Source organism: Notolepis coatsorum, assembly GCF_963971535.1.
Source record: "Notolepis coatsorum genome assembly, chromosome: 6".
NCBI classification, from domain to species: Eukaryota; Metazoa; Chordata; class Actinopteri; order Aulopiformes; family Paralepididae; genus Notolepis; species Notolepis coatsorum.
The window spans coordinates 183,377,849-183,403,538 of record NC_140170.1 but is presented as its reverse complement, the minus strand read 5'-3'; the positions used below and the strand labels follow the sequence as shown (position 1 = coordinate 183,403,538).

Genomic DNA, 25,690 nt, shown 5'->3' with positions numbered 1-25,690 from the left:
CATTTTGAAACATCTCTTACAAAAATGTATCCTGGCATTTCTATGATAACAAATGATGCCATGTACCATTGATATCATGGTTTAAAATGGACTATACCATGTTATAACCATGTTATTAATGGTTCCATTACATTTACTATATGGCTGTACCATGGTAAATAATTTATATGACTGGTACCATGGTAAAACAGAAAATATTTTTTTTGTAAGGGCATATTCAGAGCACCTTGTGAAACATAAAAGCAACTATTGAGCTGCTGATCAGTTTGATCAAAAGTGTCCTTATTAGTAAATACTGTTCAGAAAAGTTAGGCCCTAATCTGTGATTTTATGTTGTATGACAGAAACACATCTAGAGAAATTGTGACTAGATTTGAAGCATTACCAGTATGAGTGGAGAGAGCATGGTGTGGTTTATCAGTGAATTTGTTGAAGTCCAAACCACAGGGGATGCCTGATGAGCAGAGTAACCTTTCAGCCAGATGTGGAGGCTGTGTATCCTGCTAAACATGGAGGGAGAGGGGACCGGAGATGATCAGTATTGCTGAGGGTTACTTATGAAGTCAGATTTTAGACTCTGATTGCTGGAGTTTGATGTCAACAATAACGTTATAAAAGGTTATTGTTGTTGTAATAATGCATTTAACATACAACGCAAGGTTGTAAATTGTACAGAAATAGAGCTCATATGATCAAATAATGAATACTATTTGCACTTGACTATTGGAAATCATAAGACCTGTGTTTGGCTATGGGGTAGTTCATATTTTTCATTATAATTAAATGAGCCTGGAATGTATTATTTTTGGAATAGCATTTCCACTTTGTATCGATGTGTATTATAAAGTCCAATAATGTATTATTGATCAGGGTTCTAATACGGCAGGTGATGATATATTAATTGACTGTATAAATGTGATGTACTAAGCTAGTCTATCCAATCTATAGCTACTTGTCAACAACCTAAAATCACAGGATTTTGACTAGTAAATATAATTTGCAACTTAATAGCCATCCAAACTATGATTAGTTATTTAGTAGTTAGTTATAATTTATTAATCAATTAGTAACATACAACTTCATCTCCCGACAGAACCCCCTACCATGATAATAACTGTTCAAACTAAAGGCAATACGGGGCACTCAACCACTTTGATGAATAGCGCGATCATTATAAATATAATAATAGGAATAACTCTCTCAGGACAGAGTGGGTGGCTCTTAAAAGAGCCTTTGGGTTAATAGTCAGTGAACAGCGTAGTTTACTTGGAGCTAGTGTACTTGGTCACAGCCTTGGTTCCCTCAGACACAGCGTGCTTCGCCAGCTCACCGGGCAGCAGCAGACGCACAGCGGTCTGGATCTCCCTGGAGGTGATGGTGCGACGCTTGTTGTAGAGAGCCAGGCGCGAGGCTTCTCCAGCGATGCGCTCGAAGATGTCGTTAACGAAGGAGTTCATGATCCCCATGGCCTTGGAGGAAACGCCGGTGTCGGGATGAACCTGCTTCAGGACTTTGTAAATGTAGATGGCATAACTCTCCTTCCTGGACTTTCTGCGCGTCTTGCCTCCCTTGGCAGCGGTCTTCTTGGAGCCCTTCTTGGAGCCCTTCCTGGAGCCCTTCTTGGGCGCTCGCTTGGCTGGCATATTCGACGGCTTATCAGAATCGAATGGTGACGGTCGCTTACGGTTTCCTGCCTTATCTGTAGGAGGTCGATGCAAATAGTACTACGATACGATTGGTCGGTCGTGGCGCACGTGTGTAAAGCTAATAGAAGTTAAGTTCTCATTTAGCCAGTAGAGGGCAGAAGAGTTTCAGCCATGATTTTGTTCTGCTTTACTCTCTGTAGAGAAGCCAAAGCTATATATTTAGGTTATTGTATTTATGCATGTTTATGTTTATTTTTATAACCTTACATTGAAACGGCATTAGTAATATTGATTGGATTTAGATAAAGTCATTGAACCATCTTTTTTGTCATAACATTCTAGAACATTTGTGATGTCACAGTATGATGTCATAATCAAACATTCTAGAACATTTGTGATGTCAAAGTACGATGTCATAATCAAACATTCTAGAACATTTGTGATGTCACAGTATGATGTCATAACCAAACATTCTAGAACATTTGTGTATCTATATGTGACGGATCATATTGGTCTGCGTTGTGTTTGATGTTAAATGAGAATGTCCCGAGGGGGAGTCGAACAGGGGGCTCCCGCGTCCGCGGGCGACGACACAGGCCGCTGCACTAAGAAGTGAATTCACTCCTAACTACCGTACCTATGCGTCTGTTAACCCTGTTATGGGGAAGTGAGTTTAATTTACTAGCCCGCACTGCCACAGTCACTCGTCAACACACCTGTTTCCGTGACTGTGGACATACCCACGGGCTTCCCCGTTACACTCACCTCCCTAAACTCACGCCCCTCAGGACATCCGGGTCACTGGGCACCACTGTGACGGATCATATTGGTCTGCGTTGTGTTTGATGTTAAATGAGAATGTCCCGAGGGGGAGTCGAACAGGGGGCTCCCGCGTCCGCGGGCGACGACACAGGCCGCTGCACTAAGAAGTGAATTCACTCCTAACTACCGTACCTATGCGTCTGTTAACCCTGTTATGGGGAAGTGAGTTTAATTTACTAGCCCGCACTGCCACAGTCACTCGTCAACACACCTGTTTCCGTGACTGTGGACATACCCACAGGCTTCCCCGTTACATATATATATTCAACAATTATCTCAGAAGGGAGGAAGAGATAGGCATTTCAATGGGAATTGTGTGTATTGAGCCGTACTGTATTGTACCCATTCTGCAATCTGTTAATAAAATGTTCAATCAATCAATCAATATTTAACAGATTGCAGAATGGGTACAATACAGTACGGCTCAATACACACAATTGTTAAGGGGATGCAGACCAGAGAAAGACGTTTGTCTTGTTTACATCAGGGTCCCCCATTTCCATTTTGAAACATCTCTTACAAAAATGTATCCTGGCATTTCTATGATAACAAATGATGCCATGTACCATTGATATCATGGTTTAAAATGGACTATACCATGTTATAACCATGTTATTAATGGTTCCATTACATTTACTATATGGCTGTACCATGGTAAATAATTTATATGACTGGTACCATGGTAAAACAGAAAATATTTTTTTTGTAAGGGCATATTCAGAGCACCTTGTGAAACATAAAAGCAACTATTGAGCTGCTGATCAGTTTGATCAAAAGTGTCCTTATTAGTAAATACTGTTCAGAAAAGTTAGGCCCTAATCTGTGATTTTATGTTGTATGACAGAAACACATCTAGAGAAATTGTGACTAGATTTGAAGCATTACCATTATGAGTGGAGAGAGCATGGTGTGGTTTATCAGTGAATTTGTTGAAGTCCAAACCACAGGGGATGCCTGATGAGCAGAGTAACCTTTCAGCCAGATGTGGAGGCTGTGTATCCTGCTAAACATGGAGGGAGAGGGGACCGGAGATGATCAGTATTGCTGAGGGTTACTTATGAAGTCAGATTTTAGACTCTGATTGCTGGAGTTTGATGTCAACAATAACGTTATAAAAGGTTATTGTTGTTGTAATAATGCATTTAACATACAACGCAAGGTTGTAAATTGTACAGAAATAGAGCTCATATGATCAAATAATGAATACTATTTGCACTTGACTATTGGAAATCATAAGACCTGTGTTTATGGGGTAGTTCATATTTTTCATTATAATTAAATGAGCCTGGAATGTATTATTTTTGGAATAGCATTTCCACTTTGTATCGATGTGTATTATAAAGTCCAATAATGTATTATTGATCAGGGTTCTAATACGGCAGGTGATGATATATTAATTGACTGTATAAATGTGATGTACTAAGCTAGTCTATCCAATCTATAGCTACTTGTCAACAACCTAAAATCACAGGATTTTGACTAGTAAATATAATTTGCAACTTAATAGCCATCCAAACTATGATTAGTTATTTAGTAGTTAGTTATAATTTATTAATCAATTAGTAACATACAACTTCATCTCCCGACAGAACCCCCTACCATGATAATAACTGTTCAAACTAAAGGCAATACGGGGCACTCAACCACTTTGATGAATAGCGCGATCATTATAATAATAGGAATAACTCTCTCAGGACAGAGTGGGTGGCTCTTAAAAGAGCCTTTGGGTTAATAGTCAGTGAACAGCGTAGTTTACTTGGAGCTAGTGTACTTGGTCACAGCCTTGGTTCCCTCAGACACAGCGTGCTTCGCCAGCTCACCGGGCAGCAGCAGACGCACAGCGGTCTGGATCTCCCTGGAGGTGATGGTGCGACGCTTGTTGTAGAGAGCCAGGCGAGAGGCTTCTCCAGCGATGCGCTCGAAGATGTCGTTAACGAAGGAGTTCATGATCCCCATGGCCTTGGAGGAAACGCCGGTGTCGGGATGAACCTGCTTCAGGACTTTGTAAATGTAGATGGCATAACTCTCCTTCCTGGACTTTCTGCGCGTCTTGCCTCCCTTGGCAGCGGTCTTCTTGGAGCCCTTCTTGGAGCCCTTCCTGGAGCCCTTCTTGGGCGCTCGTTTGGCTGGCATATTCGACGGCTTATCAGAATCGAATGGTGACGGTCGCTTACGGTTTCCTGCCTTATCTGTAGGAGGTCGATGCAAATAGTACTACGATACGATTGGTCGGTCGTGGCGCACGTGTGTAAAGCTAATAGAAGTTAAGTTCTCATTTAGCCAGTAGAGGGCAGAAGAGTTTCAGCCATGAGTTTGTTCTGCTTTACTCTCTGTAGAGAAGCCAAAGCTATATATTTAGGTTATTGTATTTATGCATGTTTATATGTTTATTTTTATAACCTTACATTGAAACGGCATTAGTAATATTGATTGGATTTAGATAAAGTCATTGAACCATCTTTTTTGTCATAACATTCTAGAACATTTGTGATGTCACAGTATGATGTCATAATCAAACATTCTAGAACATTTGTGATGTCAAAGTACGATGTCATAATCAAACATTCTAGAACATTTGTGATGTCACAGTATGATGTCATAACCAAACATTCTAGAACATTTGTGTATCTATATGTGACGGATCATATTGGTCTGCGTTGTGTTTGATGTTAAATGAGAATGTCCCGAGGGGGAGTCGAACAGGGGGCTCCCGCGTCCGCGGGCGACGACACAGGCCGCTGCACTAAGAAGTGAATTCACTCCAAACAACCTTCCCTTTGCGTCTGTTAACCCTGTTATGGGGAAGTGAGTTTAATTTACTAGCCCGCACTGCCACAGTCACTCGTCAACACACCTTGTTTCCGTGACTGTGGACATACCCACGGGCTTCCCCGTTACATATATATATTCAACAATTATCTCAGAAGGGAGGAAGAGATAGGCATTTCAATGGGAATTGTGTGTATTGAGCCGTACTGTATTGTACCCATTCTGCAATCTGTTAATAAAATGTTCAATCAATCAATCAATATTTAACAGATTGCAGAATGGGTACAATACAGTACGGCTCAATACACACAATTGTTAAGGGGATGCAGACCAGAGAAAGACGTTTGTCTTGTTTACATCAGGGTCCCCCATTTCCATTTTGAAACATCTCTTACAAAAATGTATCCTGGCATTTCTATGATAACAAATGATGCCATGTACCATTGATATCATGGTTTAAAATGGACTATACCATGTTATAACCATGTTATTAATGGTTCCATTACATTTACTATATGGCTGTACCATGGTAAATAATTTATATGACTGGTACCATGGTAAAACAGAAAATATTTTTTTTGTAAGGGCATATTCAGAGCACCTTGTGAAACATAAAAGCAACTATTGAGCTGCTGATCAGTTTGATCAAAAGTGTCCTTATTAGTAAATACTGTTCAGAAAAGTTAGGCCCTAATCTGTGATTTTATGTTGTATGACAGAAACACATCTAGAGAAATTGTGACTAGATTTGAAGCATTACCAGTATGAGTGGAGAGAGCATGGTGTGGTTTATCAGTGAATTTGTTGAAGTCCAAACCACAGGGGATGCCTGATGAGCAGAGTAACCTCTCAGCCAGATGTGGAGGCTGTGTATCCTGCTAAACATGGAGGGAGAGGGGACCGGAGATGATCAGTATTGCTGAGGGTTACTTATGAAGTCAGATTTTAGACTCTGATTGCTGGAGTTTGATGTCAACAATAACGTTATAAAAGGTTATTGTTGTTGTAATAATGCATTTAACATACAACGCAAGGTTGTTGTACAGAAATAGAGCTCATATGATCAAATAATGAATACTATTTGCACTTGACTATTGGAAATCATAAGACCTGTGTTTGGCTATGGGGTAGTTCATATTTTTCATTATAATTAAATGAGCCTGGAATGTATTATTTTTGGAATAGCATTTCCACTTTGTATCGATGTGTATTATAAAGTCCAATAATGTATTATTGATCAGGGTTCTAATACGGCAGGTGATGATATATTAATTGACTGTATAAATGTGATGTACTAAGCTAGTCTATCCAATCTATAGCTACTTGTCAACAACCTAAAATCACAGGATTTTGACTAGTAAATATAATTTGCAACTTAATAGCCATCCAAACTATGATTAGTTATTTAGTAGTTAGTTATAATTTATTAATAAATTAGTAACATACAACTTCATCTCCCGACAGAACCCCCTACCATGATAATAACTGTTCAAACTAAAGGCAATACGGGGCACTCAACCACTTTGATGAATAGCGCGATCATTATAAATATAATAATAGGAATAACTCTCTCAGGACAGAGTGGGTGGCTCTTAAAAGAGCCTTTGGGTTAACAGTCACTGTTCAATCTTCTTCTTCTGGTCGCATCCACAGAAAGGCACATACCGCCACCTCCTGTACAACCCATTGATGGGGCCAGATAAAGCAAGATTCCGGCAAATAAAAAATAAAAAATAATAAAAACATGTTGAATATATATAGATACACAAATGTTTTAGAATGTTTGATTATGACATCATACTGTGACATCACAAATGTTCTAGAATGTTTGATTATGACATCATACTGTGACATCACAAATGTTCTAGAATGTTCCATTATGACAAATATTCCTAATGCCGTTTCAATATAAGGTTATAAAAATAAACATATAAACATTCATATAATATAACCTAAATATACAGCTACGTCCCATTGTATTCTGAAATGTAGACCTAAACAGTGTAGCCAACTAAGCCAATAGAAATAAGGTATAACTCATGAGTGCTTTGGCTCCTATATCGTCCTTTTTAAAGAGTTGTTTAAAACTTTTCAAGATTAGGATGCTGACATATAAGTCAATAAGACAAAATATGAATAAGCTACACATACAAAGACAACTGTGTGAGTCCATATTTGTATTGTTATTCTCTGCATTGCTTTAGTCTATTTGACTGGTGTGAAGTATTTTGAGCTGCAATTCTCGTATGAAGGGTGCAAAACAAATCAAATGTATTATTATTAGTAGTAGTAGTAGTAGTAGTAGTAGTAGTAGTAGTAGTAGTAGTAGTAGTAGTAGTAGTAGTAGTAGTACAGTAGTAGTAGTAGTATTATTATAGAATATTATAGCATACTCCTGTTTGTTTGTTTTATTGTTTCGTTTTTCCATTAAAACAGTTTGTTTGGTGTATAAATACAGATACAATTAAAAGGGCCCTGTCCTGCTGTCCTCTGCTCAATATCCACTCGCGTGTCCCGATATGCCCCTTGATGAAGATTGTCCCTCTGAGGTCACGGGTCAGGCCGGATCTCACCTGCGAACTGCTGACTGCACTCTATAGAGCGGAACGGGCAGGAATCAAAGTGGGGTTCATATGGGTTCCAGCCCATGTGGGGGTGAAGGGCAACGAGGCTGTGGATTTGGCAGCCAAAGAGGCCATGAGGAGGGAGGAGGTGGATGTAGGCTTAGCCTTGGGGGGGTATCAGAATACCGCAGTAAAATAAAGGCGGAGATTACCAGGGGGTGGCAGAAGGAATGGGAGGGAGAAAAGAGAGGAAGGTTTTATTACAGCTTACAGAATAGTGTTAGGGGAGGGGACGTCACTCTGGGGAACAACAGAAGAGAGCAGGTGATAATGACAAGGCTGAGGTTTGGACACTGGACTAACGGGGGGACTATTGGGAAGCATGGAAAATGGACTGTGTGAATGTGGGGGCAACATGTGTTTATGGAATGTGCCAAATACACATTGAAGAGGACTCAGAGTGTGCTGTTCACTGCAGTACTGGATGCAGGGATGCCTTGCGTCTCTCTGAGGAGTATATTAGGACCTGAGGAACAGCAAAGGGCAGTGGTGAAAGCTGTCATGGAATTTCTTGTGGACACACAGCAGGCCTGCATCATAAGGTGTAATAAGGCCACAGAATTGTGCAGTACCTAAAAACAACCGGTGTGAGGCAGCAATACGCCGACGGGCGTCTAGACTGTCGGAAAAGTCAAAAGAAGAAGAAGAAGAAGAAGGCCCGCCCCGGTAGTATCAGAGCAGCTTCCGGTAGAGCGACACACACCAGGTTATCGTTCTAACTGAAGGTCGTGAGTTCTATCTGTAAGTATTGAGGCACGTAGACACTTTATTCTTGTATTTTATGGTTTACAAATCTATATTGTCTTTATTTGTACCTTGCGTATATATATATACACATTTTCTGCACGGGTTTTCTTTAATAATCGCCCAGCTGGTCGCCCGCTGTGTCACGCTGCTGTCAGCCTCTAAATATAATAATAATAATAATAATAATGCTCATTTAGTGTTCTGGCTCTAACAATAGTCATATTATTTAGTAATAGTAGAGTAAAGCTAACGCTAAAAAGTATGGATTAAGTGTTTTTTCTCTCACAGTTTGAGGTTGGATGTCACGTTTATCCTTGAACCGGCCGTGACTCGCCTTCCACCGGTCAAATGTTGTGATTATTATTAATATTATTATTATTATTATTATAAAAACAAGTCAATTGCTAGGTTTCTACAGTTAATACCGTTAACCCTTTCACTGCCACACTACAGAAGGAGAAGGTTTACTATCACACTACCGACGGTATAGTAAAGGGTTAACCTTCTGTTGTGTCGCAGTGAAAGGGTTAACCGTTTGGTTGTGTGGTAGTAAAGGGTTAACCTTCTGTAGTGTGTGGCAGTGAAAGGGTTAACCTGTTGTTGTGCGGCAGTGAAAGGGTTAACCTGCTGTAGTGTGGCAGTGAAAGGGTTAACCTGCTGTTGTGTGGCAGTGAAAAGGGTTGACCTTCCGTGTATTGTCGCAGTGAAAGGGTTAACCGTTTGGTAGTGCGGCAGTGAAAGGGTTAATACCGTTATATAATGAAACATGATCAACTACGGTGGCAGACTGAGGTCATGTGACTGACGGGTCTGACCTGACTTGACTTGATGGCTAATGGCGTCCTGGTACTAGTGTTGACTTACACTTCACATTGAAGTAAGATTTTTAAATTCAAGATGCCAGCTGGTGAACGATTCAATCCAATGAGTACATAGTATACTACATGTTTAGTGCGTATGGGTGGTGTCCCGCTCTAGGGCCGTCGTTGCCTTGTGGAGGTGACTGGTTACCTGTGCCAGTCAGTTGGGCTTTGCTCATTTCCAGCCCAATCATATTATAAAATCTGTCATATCCAGTAAGAACCGACTGAAACCCGGACCTTTCCAGAAACTACAACAAAAATGGAATCGTACTTATATACTTTCAATTATATGTTGATAAATTAAATCTATGACAATCCAGCAGGATAAATGCTATTTGTACTTTGGATGAGCATATATTTTCAAGAAGCAGCTGTAAGCTAAGTTTATCCATCTCCATGCTAAGGTGCAGCAGCTTGACTCCAAGTTTGCATGACCAATGCATTTAAAATCTTCCTGTATTGATTATACTACTACCAAGGACACATTACGACCCCAAATTACTGAGATGCTGATTCGCATTGGACTAATATCAGATGACCTCTATCACTCGATATTCGATATTATCGATATTGTTAAGTATTTTTTTTTAAACAACAGATGTTTATTTTGCAGCAATTCTTTTGTCGTTGCCGCCATCTTTAGTGTTACATCCCCTCACACACTCCAGTTCTCAGGCTGCAGCTTACTGGTTTGAAAGCGAAAGTAAACCGGCTTCTCTGCTGGCTGTGGCTCCAGGGGATCTTTTGGCGCTTTTTTGGTTGACAAACCACCGCACATGTGCACCGTGACTCATGACTGGAGACTAGCTCTGCTAGCACACATAGCCTACTGTGTACTAGGGCTGGGCGACATGGCCAAAAACGTTATCGCGATAAAATTATAAAATAATTTTCATATAACTCGATATCGATAATTATCGTCGATATAATTTCTGTCAAGTTTAATTAACTTCTTATGCCCGGCGCCGATGGACGGGCTATTAATAGACTTGTTTTGCTGCTGCGAATGTCTCGAGTTGATGTCATCAGTCCGCGCACGTTAGCCAGTGCAAGCTGTGTATCCCATGACAATGTACTAAATATCACCCTAAAATACTCCGTTCCGCCCCAATACATTGCAACAACGTCCACCGCATACCCCACACTACTCTAACCGTGGCCTCAGAATTCACGCCACACACCCACTCGGCACGTAAACTATAAAACAGCGGCGTGCAAGCTAATTATCCTAGCCAGCTTTGTTTACTACTAGAGTCCTACCTCTCTACCCAGAGGTGCACCGCGGGTCTCCTTCACTGTCGGCCATCTCCTTCACTGATTGGTTGTTAGTGCGTGTGCTCATATCCAAGCTTGGAAAATCGATATATCGAAACTTTGCGACCACGTTTATTTCGAGGAAATAATTTATCGCGATAGTTATCGTTATCGTTTTATCGCCCAGCCCTACTGTGTACTGACGGTTTCAAACTGTATTTTAAATTAGAAAGCAAACAAAATAAAAGAGAAAAATAAAACTCAATTTGGTCAGTATTGTCATTTGGACAAGCAAAGCCATTATTTTGCAAGAAAGACAAGTCTGCCCACTGTCTCTGGTTTTAAAACTGCCCTGTTGCAGGTCACACAAAAAAAATGACCAGCCTATAGTTGTAGTTTAATGACCAGCCTATAGTTGTAGTTTAATGACCAGCCTATAGTTGTAGTTTAATGACCAGCCTATAGTTGTAGTTTAATGACCAGCCTATAGTTGTAGTTTAATGACCAGCCTATAGTTGTAGTTTAATGACCAGCCTATAGTTGTAGTTTAATGACCAGCCTATAGTTGTAGTTTAATGACCAGCCTATAGTTGTAGTTTAATGACCAGCCTATAGTTGTAGTTTAATGACCAGCCTATAGTTGTAGTTTAATGACCAGCCTATAGTTGTAGTTTAAGGACCAGCCTATAGTTGTAGTTTAAGGACCAGCCTATAGTTGTAGTTTAATGACCAGCCTATAGTTGTAGTTTAATGACCAGCCTATAGTTGTAGTTTAATGACCAGCCTATAGTTGTAGTTTAATGACCAGCCTATAGTTGTAGTTTAATGACCAGCCTATAGTTGTAGTTTAATGACCAGCCTATAGTTGTAGTTTAATGACCAGCCTATAGTTGTAGTTTAATGACCAGCCTATAGTTGTAGTTTAATGACCAGCCTATAGTTGTAGTTTAAGGACCAGCCTATAGTTGTAGTTTAATGACCAGCCTATAGTTGTAGTTTAATGACCAGCCTATAGTTGTAGTTTAATGACCAGCCTATAGTTGTAGTTTAATGACCAGCCTATATTTGTAGTTTAATGACCAGCCTATAGTTGTAGTTTAATGACCAGCCTATATTTGTAGTTTAATGACCAGCCTATAGTTGTAGTTTAATGACCAGCCTATAGTTGTAGTTTAATGACCAGCCTATAGTTGTAGTTTAATGACCAGCCTATAGTTGTACTTTAATGACCAGCCTATAGTTGTAGTTTAATGACCAGCCTATAGTTGTAGTTTAAATAATGACCAGCCTATAGTTGTAGTTTAATGACCAGCCTATAGTTGTAGTTTAAGGACCAGCCTATAGTTGTAGTTTAAGGACCAGCCTATAGTTGTAGTTTAATGACCAGCCTATAGTTGTAGTTTAATGACCAGCCTATAGTTGTAGTTTAATGACCAGCCTATAGTTGTAGTTTAATGACCAGCCTATAGTTGTAGTTTAATGACCAGCCTATAGTTGTAGTTTAATGACCAGCCTATAGTTGTAGTTTAATGACCAGCCTATAGTTGTAGTTTAATGACCAGCCTATAGTTGTAGTTTAATGACCAGCCTATAGTTGTAGTTTAATGACCAGCCTATAGTTGTAGTTTAATGACCAGCCTATAGTTGTAGTTTAATGACCAGCCTATAGTTGTAGTTTAAGGACCAGCCTATAGTTGTAGTTTAATGACCAGCCTATAGTTGTAGTTTAATGACCAGCCTATAGTTGTAGTTTAATGACCAGCCTATAGTTGTAGTTTAATGACCAGCCTATAGTTGTACTTTAATGACCAGCCTATAGTTGTAGTTTAATGACCAGCCTATAGTTGTAGTTTAAGGACCAGCCTATAGTTGTAGTTTAAGGACCAGCCTATAGTTGTAGTTTAAGGACCAGCCTATAGTTGTAGTTTAATGACCAGCCTATAGTTGTAGTTTAAGGACCAGCCTATAGTTGAGTTTTAAATTAACGTAACGTATTCGTTGGGTACACATCGCGTACTGAACTGAAGGTCCCGTACTGAAGCGGTTCTGTACGAATATGTGTTCTGTTCTGTTACACCCCTAACCTCACATGACACGAGTGTCCTCCGTCCTGTTTGTTATCTGCGTGCGAGGAGCGCTCGATGTGATGACCTGAGCAGTTAGTTATCTGCGTGGAGGAGCGCTCGATGTGACGACCTGAGCAGTGTGTTATCTGCGTGCGAGGAGCGCTCGATGTGATGACCTGACCAGTGTGTTATCTGCGTGTGAGGAGCGCTCGATGTGACGACCTGAGCAGTTAGTTATCTGCGTGTGAGGAGCGCTCGATGTGACGACCTGAGCAGTGTGTTATCTGCGTGCGAGGAGCGCTCGATGTGACGACCTGAGCAGTGTGTTATCTGCGTGTGAGGAGCGCTCGATGTGACGACCTGAGCAGTGTGTTATCTGCGTGCGAGGAGCGCTCGATGTGACGACCTGAGCAGTGTGTTATCTGCGTGTGAGGAGCGCTCGATGTGACGACCTGACCAGTTAGTTATCTGCGTGGAGGAGCGCTCCATGTGACGACCTGAGCAGTGTGTTATCTGCCTGTGAGGAGCGCTCGATGTGACGACCTGAGCAGTGTGTTATCTGCATGGAGGAGCGCTCGATGTGACGACCTGAGCAGTGTGTTATCTGCATGGAGGAGCGCTCGATGTGACGACCTGACCAGTTAGTTATCTGCCTGTGAGGAGCGCTCGATGTGACGACCTGAGCAGTTGGTTATCTGCGTGCGAGGAGCGCTCGATGTGACGACCTGAGCAGTTGGTTATCTGCATGGAGGAGCGCTCGATGTGACGACCTGAGCAGTGTGTTATCTGCATGGAGGAGCGCTCGATGTGACGACCTGACCAGTTAGTTATCTGCCTGTGAGGAGCGCTCGATGTGACGACCTGAGCAGTTGGTTATCTGCGTGCGAGGAGCGCTCGATGTGACAACCTGAGCAGTTGGTTATCTGCGTGCGAGGAGTAGAGCTGCCGCGATTACCGCATTACCGCGGTATCGCTGTTACATCACGCCCACCGCAAGAGTAGGCTGAATCAGCGTTTCCGTTAGCCGGTAATTACCGGTATTTGACTGGCAAAATCTGTTGAAGTCCGACATATTTAATCTCTCCGGTCATAATGTCCGGTGAAAATAATTCCCTCTAAACACAATTAGATTATTTGAATTGTATTAAAATAGGCTAAAATTATATAGCCTATGCGATGAACGAAACAATCTCACCAAGCAGCCGGTCTAATAATGACATCCTGCTGTCAGCGCGAGCTGGCTGCTGATATATTTACGTGAAGCATGGCTTGGCAGGGTGCAGTACTCCAATTCAGCCATTGGCAATTCAGCTGTTGGGTGGGGGCGCTGCTGACACCACTGCTCTGCTCTGCCTGCTCCAAGTGCTCCATGCTTCACGTAAATATATCAGCAGCCAGCTCGCGCTGACACAGCGGTGCCAAATTTCTCAGTTCTTCGCTTGATATAATTAATACAAATGTCCAATATAACGGAATTAGTTAGCTCATAAAAATGTGATTATAACAGACTGCTGTTTATTAAGGTCGGGCAGACTGCCCACCACACCTCAAGTCGGCAGCAGCAGCACGAAGTCTCGAGGGACTTATTTTATTTGGAATATATTAATGACTGATACGCAAAAGTAGCCTAGTTTTAAGTTAAAATATTATAAATGCCTTGATGATGTCATTCTTTATATAGGTCTATCAATTGTTTTTAAGCTCAATAAACTCTGACCGGAATTTATCCCATTTGTCCGGTAGATTGAAATCTACCGGACACTCAGACCTGCAAAAAAAAATTCTAACGGAAACCCTGGGCTGAATACCGCGTCACCGCTGTTTTTTTTTTTTTAATAATAAAATACCCTTCTCTCGTTGGGCTTGCGGCTCTGCAGATATACCCTACTCCTCTATCGAGGTTCCAAGCGACCCTATTGGGTACCAGAAAAGTCATGTGAAACATTGCAGACCACTGATTGGTCAGAAGAGAGACGCTTCACACGTTGGATCGTCTTGCAGTGCTTTTACTTCCTGAATCTCAGCCATTGATCAGAGCTCAGTCACAACACGGCTAATATACGTTAGCTCCCACCGGAGACCGGAGTGTATTACCGACGTACCGTCGCTCCTCAGGGAACGAGGCATAATGATTTTACTGCAACGAAATGTTATAATAAAAGCCCTTCGTTCTATACACTTGTCTGATTGAAAACTTTATTAACAGACCGCAGAATGGGTACAACTCTGCACGCTCTGAGCAAAGAAAGGAACTGAGATATGAATTGAGTAACGCTTGTGCCTTGCTATGGTCCGGTAAATACGAACGTGTAACTATATAACGTAATGCCACAAAACGAATGCCTTTGTAATCATAAGTAGTAACGTTATAATAATAATAAGAAGAAGAAAGGGTCGGGGGGTAACCTGCCCGCGACACAGAGGGGATACTTCGAATCCGTGTTTCACTTTTAACGAATGCGTGCTTGCCGAATCCCAAACAATATTCATGCTGCAAAGTCATCCTCTAAAGATAGACATTTAGACTGGAGGCAGGCTATATGCTATAAAGAGTAGACTACAAAAAAATGCATTCAAACTTTTTTTTTGTGTGTGTGTGTGCGGTTATTACCGCAGCGGTAGGAAATATTTCGCAAATTTGTGCGGTAAGGAAAACAGCAATACCGCGGCAGCTCTAGCGAGGAGCGCTCGATGTGACGACCTGAGCAGTCAGTTATCTGCGTGCGAGGAGCGCTCGATGTGGCGACCTGAGCCGCTGCTGAATGCATAGAAGGGAAACACTGTCGTGTCTACAATGTTATTACACACATTAATCAGCTGGGAGTTGATTGGACTTGGGGCTCAGCGGCAGTGTGGCCAAAATGTCATCACAATATTTTTCTCGGTTACAAATTACAATCTCTTATCGTCTCTGAGCCTATCTCTCTCTATACGTACAATTATTTTAAGTAGCCAAACGTTACACTATAAAAACTAACTAGATGGTTGATGATGATAAACATTTAACTTCATTATCTGAAATATTCTAAAATCATTAACTCTGCTATAAGCCATTCTCCCTTCCGGTGTGTGGGTGCGTGCACTCGCATCCCATCTCTGGTGTTTGGACAGACCAGATGAGGTCAGGAGCGTGATCGTTTTTACTGAGGATGGCCAGATAATGTTATTTAAACTTAAAAAAAAATAATCATGCAACATTCACAAATGGTTGTAGGAATCGTTTGGGAGAGGGCGGTAGGGTTTTTAGTTGGTGTGGTGTGATAATAATGTTGAAATTGAGAAGTTTAGACTTTAGTTTAGTTTAGTTTTACAACTGAAATCAAATGTTTTATTATGAAGGTAGTGTACCCAATAAAGGTACCCAAATGTGAACGGTACCCAACCCTAATAAATTGTCATGATTCTATTTGATTCAAAATGTAATATTACAGATAATCCACCATGGCTCTGGTGAAACCCGCAATGAGAGGCCTGCTGGGGAAGCGTCTGAGGTTCCACATCCCCATCGCTTTCATCGCTTCCATCGTGGCAGCAGCCATGTTCAAGGTGAGGCTGAGCAGTGGCTGAAGAGATCAGAACAGAGCTCATAACTTAACCTCCTGTTCCACCCCAGGTGAAAATCGGCATAAAATGTATACCTAGGTAAATGGAATATTGCTCCACTTCTACAAGGGCTATTTGCATATTCTTGGTATCTAGGAACATCTATGGACCTCAATGAATGTATTCTCAGTGTCAGAAATATTGTGTCTATTACTAGGCTTGCTTAAATTGTGATTAAACAAAGGAAAATATGAATTATGCAGGGTTCGTACGGGTGCTGGAAATCCTTGAAAATGCTTGTATTTCAATGTGCTGTTTTCAAGGTTTTAAATGTGCTTGAATTGTGTATAAAGTGCTGGAAAGTTATTGAAATTGTAATTGCACTTTATACTTTCATAATAAATCGCTATCTGACTGAATAGTTTGGTTTTTAGACAAAGAAATAAAATAACTCTGAGCGACTCGAGCGAGCCTATTTTGCATTCGCCTTTCACGCAAAATGTGGCTAGGCTCGACCCGTAGTGTTTTTTTCTGAGAACAGCGCGTGCGGGAGGCTCTCGTTTTAATGAGCTCTGGCTTGGAGATATAAAATATAAGCTGTTTTTGTCTAGATTTAGTCGCAGAAAACTGATGATTTTTGTCTAGTTTTCGCGAATGAAAAACTATTGTAAATAATGCAATTATATTAAGTATAAATAAAGAGGATGGCTAGGCTAATATAAATAGCCTGGGAGTCGGGACCTATATCCCAGACACAGACTTGCTCTCTTTCATCTGTGTACACCCACTACTATCAACATTACACATGGATACAACAAGGACAAGACCACGTTCAATTAAAACGGTAATGTTGGTATTAGGGGTGCACCGATATGAAAATTGGCCACCGATACCGATACCGATTGTTCAACTAACACAATCGGCCGATACCGATACCGATACCGATAATTGTGGCAAAAAATAAGTATTTTTAATTTTTTTTAATTTTTTTTTTTTTTTTTTTTTTTTTAATTTTTTTAATTTTTTTAATGAAACTACTGTATATTTGTATGTGTGTTTGTATTTGTAGGCATCTTTACTTACTTAAAAAAGGAAACATCAAGAAATATGTTTATGGTATCACTGATCCCTCTCCCAGTATCGTCTGGCGGCCTGCAGAGGGATACTATTTTCTCAACCAGAGCTTTCAACCAATGCAATGGAACCATTCTGGCGGCCTGCAGCGGGATACTATTCTCTCAACCAGAGCTTTCAACCAATGCAATGGAACCATTTTGATTGACAGTCGATTCGGCCAATTACGCCACACCGCTAGCACCCACCTCCTGCTTACCACCAAGCGTTTATTCATTTTTCTACTTCGGGGCATGCCGCCATTGATCTGCTTGCTCGAATGCGAGTCAAACTTAGAACCACAACAAGCTAATACGTTAGCTGCCCGGCAGTGCCCGCCGACCAGCGCGCTCCACAGGATGGCCAAACGAGACACAATGATTTTACTGCAACAAATTTTATAATAAAACAAAGCCTTTCTATACATTTGTCTGGTTGAAAACTTTATTAACAGATTGCAGAATGTGTAGTTGGGTACGGAATGAGCAACGGAATGTAACCGAGCTATGCACGGCTTGCTTGCTATCTTCGGGTAAATACTATGCTGATGTAATTGAACGTGTAACTAACTATAATAACGTTAATGCCACAAAACGAATGTTTGTGTCATTTTAACAGCAGATACTTTCTTAAATGCCATCCTCCCGACAGAGCGGTGTTGATGGGGAGCTCTGATGGATTCGCTTGGTTGTGTTATTAACATTGAACAGCTAACCGAAAGCTAGGGTTAACTAATGTTAAAGGTTTAGCCATAACGTTACGTTGGCTAAAGTTGGGGCTATTCTTAATCCAGTAATAATGGCTGCAGACCTGCAAGCAAAGTACAGCAAGTTGGCAAAGGAGTATTCCAACGTAAATCACATTTTCACCAGTAACGTTAGTCTTCTGCCTCCCGGCTATGAACGGACTCGGAGTAATGCCTTGCTGCTATGGGTAATAATAATATGCTGATGTTATTGTCCGTGTAACACTAACTATATAACGTTAATGCCACAAAACGAATGCCTTGTTAATCATAAATAGTAACTTTGATGCAGTAGCTTGTGTGTGTGTGGGGGGGACGGCGGGCGTTGTGCAGGTAGGTCGCGAGTGAATTTTTTTTTTTGCCTTTTGACGCTACACAAATGGATGGTTAGTTATCGGCGACTGCTATCGGCACATTTGAGCTTATCGGCCGATAGGCCGATAGCAGTCAACAAGGCACTTATCGGCCGATACCGATACCCGACCGATATATCGGTGCACCCCTAGTTGGTATGAAAAGAAAAGAAACAGACGAGTGCTAACACTGCGATTGACCCTGCTATAAGTTGTTATGAATCCCTTTTGCGCTTGAAGTGCACTAAACCATCGTAATGATTTTTTATTTTTCATATAATGTTGGGTACATGCTCGGTAGAGTTAGAACGCTCCCAGTCTTAGGGGCTGTGATATTTTGTTACCACACTTTATGCACATAGAAGTGCGGTGGCAGGTTCGCTAAGCTAATGTTGTTAGCCGAATGCTCTGATGGGGGCCGCCATTTTAAGTTAAAATGACGTCAGCGATCTACGGTACGACTGAATTGATTGATTGAAAAGTTTATTAACAGATTGCAGAATGGGTACAGTACAGTACATCTCAATACATACAATTGTTAAGGGGATGCAGACCAGAGAAAGACTTTCGTCTTGTTTCCACCAGGGTCCCCCATTTTCAATTCATCATAACATATATGACATACATGACATACAGATAGACAGTACTGCTACATCTATACATTTATGACATATCAGATTTGCAAATACAGTACTGTTTGTGGTACAAAAGTGTCCAGAAAAGGAGTGTATATACATTTGGCGTAGAAACTGTACATTGGAGGAGGTTGGTGGGGTGGGGTTGGGTGGGTTGGGTGAGGGCTGTACATTGTAGGTGGGGGGGGGGGGGGGGGGGGTTGGGTAGGGGACACACACACATTTTACACTGTACATTGGAATGTTGACAAAGCCTTACTTGGTCATTTACTGTACAACTAGGTTAGGACATTTGTAGGGGCCAGTTTCGAATTGCAGTCTCACGTAGGTGTTTTTTGAGAGTGTTTTTGAAGGTGGGTAGTGATTCACATTCCTTTACAGCTTTAGGCAGGGCGTTCCACATTGATGTGGCATAATTGCGAAACGTGTTTAGTCCCTTGTTTGAGCCGAATCTGGGTTTTACATGATTTGTGGAGCTCCCTCTGGTGTTGTGATCGTGGTATTCACTGACCTTTGGGAAGTATTTTGACATGTACATGGGTACCTTGGTCGCGTAGTGTATCTTGTAGACCAGGCCCATTGCAAGTTGCTGTACTCTGTCGTCTACTCTAAGCCATCCTAGGTTGTCAAAGTGGGCAGGGGTGAGGTGGGTTCTAGGAGTCAGGTCAAGTAGTAGTCTGACTAGCTTGTTTTGAGATGTTTGTAATTTGTTTTTTAGTGCCTTTGAGGTGCTTTGGTACCATGAGGTGCAAGCATAGTCGTAGTACCCTTGAATGAGTGCTCCTGCTAGAGTCTTCAGGGTATTCTTGTTTACCAGAGAGGAGATCCGGTACAAGAATCGCGTTCGTTGGTTGACTTTTTTTATTACATTGGATGCCATTTTGTCACAGGAAAGATTAGCCTCTAGGATGGAACCCAGGTAGGTAATTTCATCTTTCCTTGTGATAATATTGTCACCCACTGTAACCGAGAAGCCGTCGGTCTTGCTGAGTTTGTTATTTGAACCGAAGAGAATGGACTCTGTTTTGCCCATGTGTAATGATAGTTTGTTGTCGGCGAGCCATATGCAGATTTTGCCTAGTTCCGAGCTGAGGGCTTTTTCAACCTGTAACTTGTTCTTGTCAGAGACCAGCAGGGCTGAGTCGTCCGCAAACAGGAACAAGTTGCAGTCACAAGCTGACGACATGTCATTTGCATAAATTAGGAATAGTAGCGGTCCTAGTATGCTTCCTTGTGGAACACCACAGCTCACTGTGAGGGGGGGGGATAGGGTACCGTTTACTTCCACCATCTGTTCCCTCCCCTCCAGGTAGGATTGTATCCAGCTCACTGATAAACTATCAAAACCAATTGCTTTTAGCTTGTCAATCAGAATGGTGTGATTGACAGTGTCGAAGGCCTTTTGTAGGTCCAGCATGACCATGCCGCAGTATTTGCCCGCGTCCACCTCTTGTTTGATGTGGTCGTTCAAGTAGAGAAGGCATGTGTCAGTGGAGTGGGATGTTCTGAAGCCAGATTGGAATTCGTAGATTAGATTTTTTTCCGCAAGGTACTTTTCGATCTGTTCGAAGGATCTGGAGGGACAAAAGGGAATGTGTGTGACGTGTGTGAAATTTGTACAGTAGGTCCCAGACTCCCAGTGAGAATTGCAATCAGTGTGTACTGTGTATTTACACTATCCTAATGTTGCTTTGTTGGTTAATTAAAAAACAAATAAGCAATTTAAATCAGAATATGTTCCATTCCATGTCTGACTATTTCTGAATCTATTGACCATTTCAAGGAATGTTTGGTTACTATTGGGCTTCTAGCCTTCTACTGAACTTATTGTGAATCAGCTGATATGGTTTTGGCTAGACTATACGTTATTTTTATAACGGAACATTTACGGAGACTGGTGTGGAGCAGTTGTAGTCTGGAACGCAGTAACGTACTGTATATCTGTATGTCATAAATGTCACTATGAACCAAAATGGGGCACCCTGATGTAAACAAGATGAAAGTCTTTCTCTGGTCTGCATCCCCTTAACAATTGTGTGTATTGAGCCGTACTGTATTGTAACATTATTATCCATGTAATTACTGTAAAGTTCACGTTAGCTGTTAGATTGCATATTCCATAAATTAACATGCTAAAATTGGCCTGGCTCGTCACGTTTGATTGATTGATTGAAAACTTTATTAACAGATTGCAGAATGGGTACAATACAGTACGGCTCAATACACACAATTGTTAAGGGGATGCAGACCAGAGAAATACTTTCGTCTTGTTTACATCAGGGTCCCCCATTTTCAATTCATAGTGACATTTATAACATACACGACATACAGATATACAGTATGTTACTGCATAACACATCGGCTCAGCCAGGTTATACCGGTATATGATGCCAAGTCTACATAATTTTGGTTGTTTATAGCACAATAACATCTGATTTAATGTGATGGAAGAAGTGAAATAATCATTTTGAGTAAATATTTAATTTACCACAGCCGCATAAGATGCTGGAAAATCTTGAAAATTCACCTTGAAAATGCTTGAAAAGTGCTTGCATTTTGCCTTGGAAAAGGTGTACAAACCCTGATTTTCTTTTCATCTTTGACAGTGAATAAAACCATGATAATAATGACCAAACTTAAAAAACTGCCACTGAGCTCATTCAGTACCCTCTTGAGATCACATGTGTACAAAAGATCTAAGGAAATTAATAAAGGGAAGATGATCAAATTGAAGGTTCTGTATATACAGTACTGAATTCTCCCATCCGGACCAATGCAATTTGAAATATTATTATAGAATATATGCTTATACATTATTACCTTATTATAGCCAATTCGCACATTTATATATATATACATATAGTATCTTTCAAATGGCCGAGTTCAATTTGGATATAGTATCACCAGGCTTGCATAATAACAGATACTGATATTTACTGTAATCGACTGTAATATTTTATTTCCCCCACAGTGTAACCATATAGAAACTAATTTCAGATCTAATTCTTCCTACATGTTAACAATAGTGTGGAGAAACTGACTGCGTTTCAATATTTGTCAAAAACGTTACCTTTTGTAGCTTATTATCGCGAATCATAACAATTATTGATATGATTCATTCAGAACGCTGAACTTTGAACCACCATAGTTGACCACAGGAAGTGTAGATTGGAGAAATTCCAACGCTGGCAGATAGCTAGCGGTGTCCTCTTCAAAATGGCCGCAAAAAGATTCCAATTCCCATGGTTCAACATTTCCATATCCGGTTCCGGGTCAAAAAAACGAGTGCACATAAAAAACTTAAAATGATATAAATACACTTTTAACCTATTGCTAAACAATTGCCAACCTAATGTTTTACATTCTACATGTATTTGTGACATAGTGATAATAATACTTGAAAACGGTTGATTTTAAAATCACAAATTATTTTCCATCTTCATAATAATTTAATAAGGTCAAAAGGGGTCGGTACCGACCCTGTCGAGTGGAACAGGTTAAGCCCGAGCGGTCCGATACCGGACCGACAATGACATCACGCCATAAATCCATCTCTACAGAATGTATGAATTAATGTTGCGGTTTTCTTTCTCAAATGTAGCCAAGAGTAAAGACCCTAACTCTGTCAAAACGGCAGTCAACGTATATTTTCAGCACTACGCTTGTTTACCAATGGTTTTTAAGTGTTATTATTAATGAAATATGAGTTATAGAAATCTCAGGGCATCGAGTCGGGAAAAGGCGAGGATTCACGCAAAGGTTTTGGCGCAATCTAACCTGAGTAGTCTTTTGAAAGAAGAGACCCAGGGCTTTTGATGGGCTTTCGAATTTCAAAGAACGACACTTCCCAGCTCACACCAGCCCCTGTCAATCATCTGACTTATTTTTTTCCCTCTTTATTTTCGGGATAATATCTCACGGCGGGAACAAACCTGAACATTAATGCCATAAATTAGAACGCAGTTCGTTTCTCTACCTTTCTGTGAACGTCTAGCAAAAAACTGCGTTGCAATCTGATGAAAAATGGCAGAGAAATGTACATTATAAAAAAGTAACTGTACTTACAGTTACAGTAGATTTCATTCACGGTTTTTGCTGCCCACCTGGTGATCCTAAATCCAGATTGAACTCTGCCATTGGAAAGGATGGACAGGGTTCACACAAGGTCCTTGAAGTGCTTGATTTAAAAGTCAAGGCCTGGAATTCCTTAAACGGCCCATTTAACAAGGTGCTTATGAATGTTTTGTTCATCCATGATCAAATTCTGAATCATGAAATCGTTTAACAAAATAAAAAAAATATTTTAATATAAATCTGACGAGTCACTATCTCGCATGCTCCAACTGCTTTTCCTCATTTCTCCTTCGTGTGTGATGTTCTAGCTTGCTCTAACTGGCAAGCAGGCCAAGAAGATGGTTAAAAAAAAACAGCATTTAAAAGTGAATTGTTCTGAATAAAAAAAATGCATTTTTGAATTTAAAGTAACTAATTGTCGGAAATAGGTTTTAAGCCATACATATTGGATCAGATTTTTTTTTTCTATAAAAAAACGCAATTAAAGGTGAATTGTATCCTTTTAAATGAAAAATGGTGCTTGGAAAATACTTGAAAGTCCTTTAATTTCATTTGGCAATGTCTGGGAACCCTGCATTCTGACATATATTTTGTGTAAAATAAATCAAATAAATTCTAAACAAACATTTAAAAATATATATATTTTTTTTAAACTGAGGTTTGAACCCATTAATTAAGATTCGAATGCCAACGTAACGAACGAAGGTCCGAACGTTTGGGCTCGGCCCTAATAGTCATTGAGCGTCCTGACATCCCAGCTAAATGAAGGGCACTAAAGTTGATTTTGTTTGCCCCCTCCTCCAGTACGGCGTGACGGAGCCCAGGAAACAGGCCTACGCCGACTTCTACAAGCAGTACGACGCCGACGCGACGTTCATCGCCATGAGGGAAGCGGGCATCTTTGAAAGTGTACGGCCTACTGGCGGCCAGTAAGCCTACTGTGAGTGTCTCGTTGGGGGGGGGGGGGGGGGGGGGGTAGATTTGGCATTGAACACAGGATGGCTTTCTGACGAGTGAATGCACATTAACCCTTTCACTGCCACACTACACAAGGTTAACCCTTTACTATTACTAGTGTGATAGTAAAGGGTTAACCTTGTGTAGTGTGCCAGTGAAAGGGTTAACCTGCTGCCGTGTGGCAGTGAACGGGTTAACCGCTTGGTAGTGCAGCAGTGAAGGGGTTAATTTATGGATTCTTGTTTGCTTAATTCGCCCGTCGTCGGATATCGTCACATAGAGTTGGGTGTGTGTTACCTGCTGCCTTTAGTTAGTTAAAGGAACACACCGACATTATGTGCGTTAGGGATGGGTACCGAATTCGGTACTTTTGAGGTACCGAACCGAAACACGTCGGTACTACAGAGTATCGATTCAAGTGAGATACCGAAAAGATTTATTTATTTTTTTACCTTTTTTGCTTTTTTCTTTTCATGTCAACATTCACACGCACAATATATGCTTACCTAGGATTTGACTTGATTCAACAACAAAGCAGTCGGAGCAAGCGGAAAACGGTCGAAATTGTAGTTATTTGAAGTTTGGATAATTTTTTTCACGACTGAGGTAGGTACCGGTAAATACATTTTTTTTAGACTAAAGTACCGAAAAAAGGTACCGTTGGGTACCGGTATCGATTCACAGGTACCGTATCGGTTCAAATGTGAAAGGTACCCATCCCTAATGTGCGTACCGTCTTCTCCAGAGTCGGACGAGAAGATGGAAGATCTCTGTGTGTGTGCATTCAGTAGAAGGCTATCCCGGTGCAAGCTAGCCCGTTTAGCATAATTTAATGGAAGCGGATACAGACAAATGGCATATCTTAAAACTCTTGAGAGGTGTGTTTTTGGCCAACAAACTAGGCTATCGGGTTCATATCCCCCTTCCATTAATTTGTGCTAGGCTAGCTTGCAGCCAGATGGCTTTCTAGTACTGAACGCACAGAGGAAATTGGCATCTTATCATCTTGTCTGACTGGATAATGTTAGCATGTTCCTTTTAAACTCGCTCAAGGTATTATATACATGATTTCTGTTTTCTCATGTTTGGTATATTGCTGCCAGTGTTGGTCTTGTTTTGATTGATGCACAGTGGGAAGTAAACAACGGTAGCAGATGGGGGGGGGGGGGGGGGGGGTCATACGAACAATACCACTTATCTGCCACAGTTGTACCCTTCCTGCTGACTAGTTGTGCACAACTTGTAAGTGGCTGTCTGTGAATAAAAGCGTCGGCTAAAAATGACTGAATGTAAACGTCATAGTTCTTCATAATCATCTGACCAATGTTGTTGTGTTCTCTTTCCCAGCTGTTGTTCCTGTCCTGCATTCCCGGTCTGAAGGAGAGATTTCGTCCTGCTCCTTCCGATGTCATTTACTGATGAGATGTGAGCGTCGCTATGCTGTTGTTTATGTTCCTATGAATAAACTATTCTAACGTA

General features: G+C 41.0%; 3 protein-coding genes across 3 annotated transcripts; 1 reads left to right on the top strand and 2 right to left on the bottom strand.

The window, feature by feature from the left end:
• Positions 1 to 1,262: 1,262 nt before the first annotated feature.
• On the bottom strand, positions 1,263 to 1,643 carry LOC311230279 (histone H2B 1/2-like; the record flags this gene model as incomplete). The annotated part of the gene is made up of 1 exon (XM_084316504.1): positions 1,263 to 1,643. The coding sequence occupies one exon, from the start codon at positions 1,641 to 1,643 to the stop codon at positions 1,263 to 1,265; it is 381 nt and encodes a 126-aa protein (XP_084172630.1).
• Positions 1,644 to 4,220: 2,577 nt separating this feature from the next.
• LOC311230611 (histone H2B 1/2-like) lies at positions 4,221 to 4,601 on the bottom strand (the record flags this gene model as incomplete). Its single annotated transcript, XM_084316940.1, has 1 exon — positions 4,221 to 4,601. One exon carries the CDS (start codon positions 4,599 to 4,601, stop codon positions 4,221 to 4,223), a length of 381 nt encoding a protein of 126 aa, XP_084173066.1.
• Positions 4,602 to 8,485: 3,884 nt separating this feature from the next.
• Positions 8,486 to 25,690, top strand: cox6c (cytochrome c oxidase subunit 6C). Its single transcript, XM_084316776.1, has 4 exons — positions 8,486 to 8,602; positions 16,223 to 16,337; positions 24,059 to 24,194; positions 25,559 to 25,690. Exons 2-3 carry the CDS (start codon positions 16,233 to 16,235, stop codon positions 24,185 to 24,187), a joined length of 234 nt encoding a protein of 77 aa, XP_084172902.1. The 5' UTR covers positions 8,486 to 8,602; positions 16,223 to 16,232; the 3' UTR covers positions 24,188 to 24,194; positions 25,559 to 25,690.

Coding starts and splice junctions, on each gene's coding strand:
- cox6c (XM_084316776.1), top strand. CDS start 16,233: ATGGCTCTGGTGAAACCCGCAATGAGAGGCCTGCTGGGGAAGCGTCTG. Junction 16,338..24,058: donor TGGCAGCAGCCATGTTCAAG/GTGAGGCTGAGC, acceptor CCCCTCCTCCAG/TACGGCGTGACGGAGCCCAG.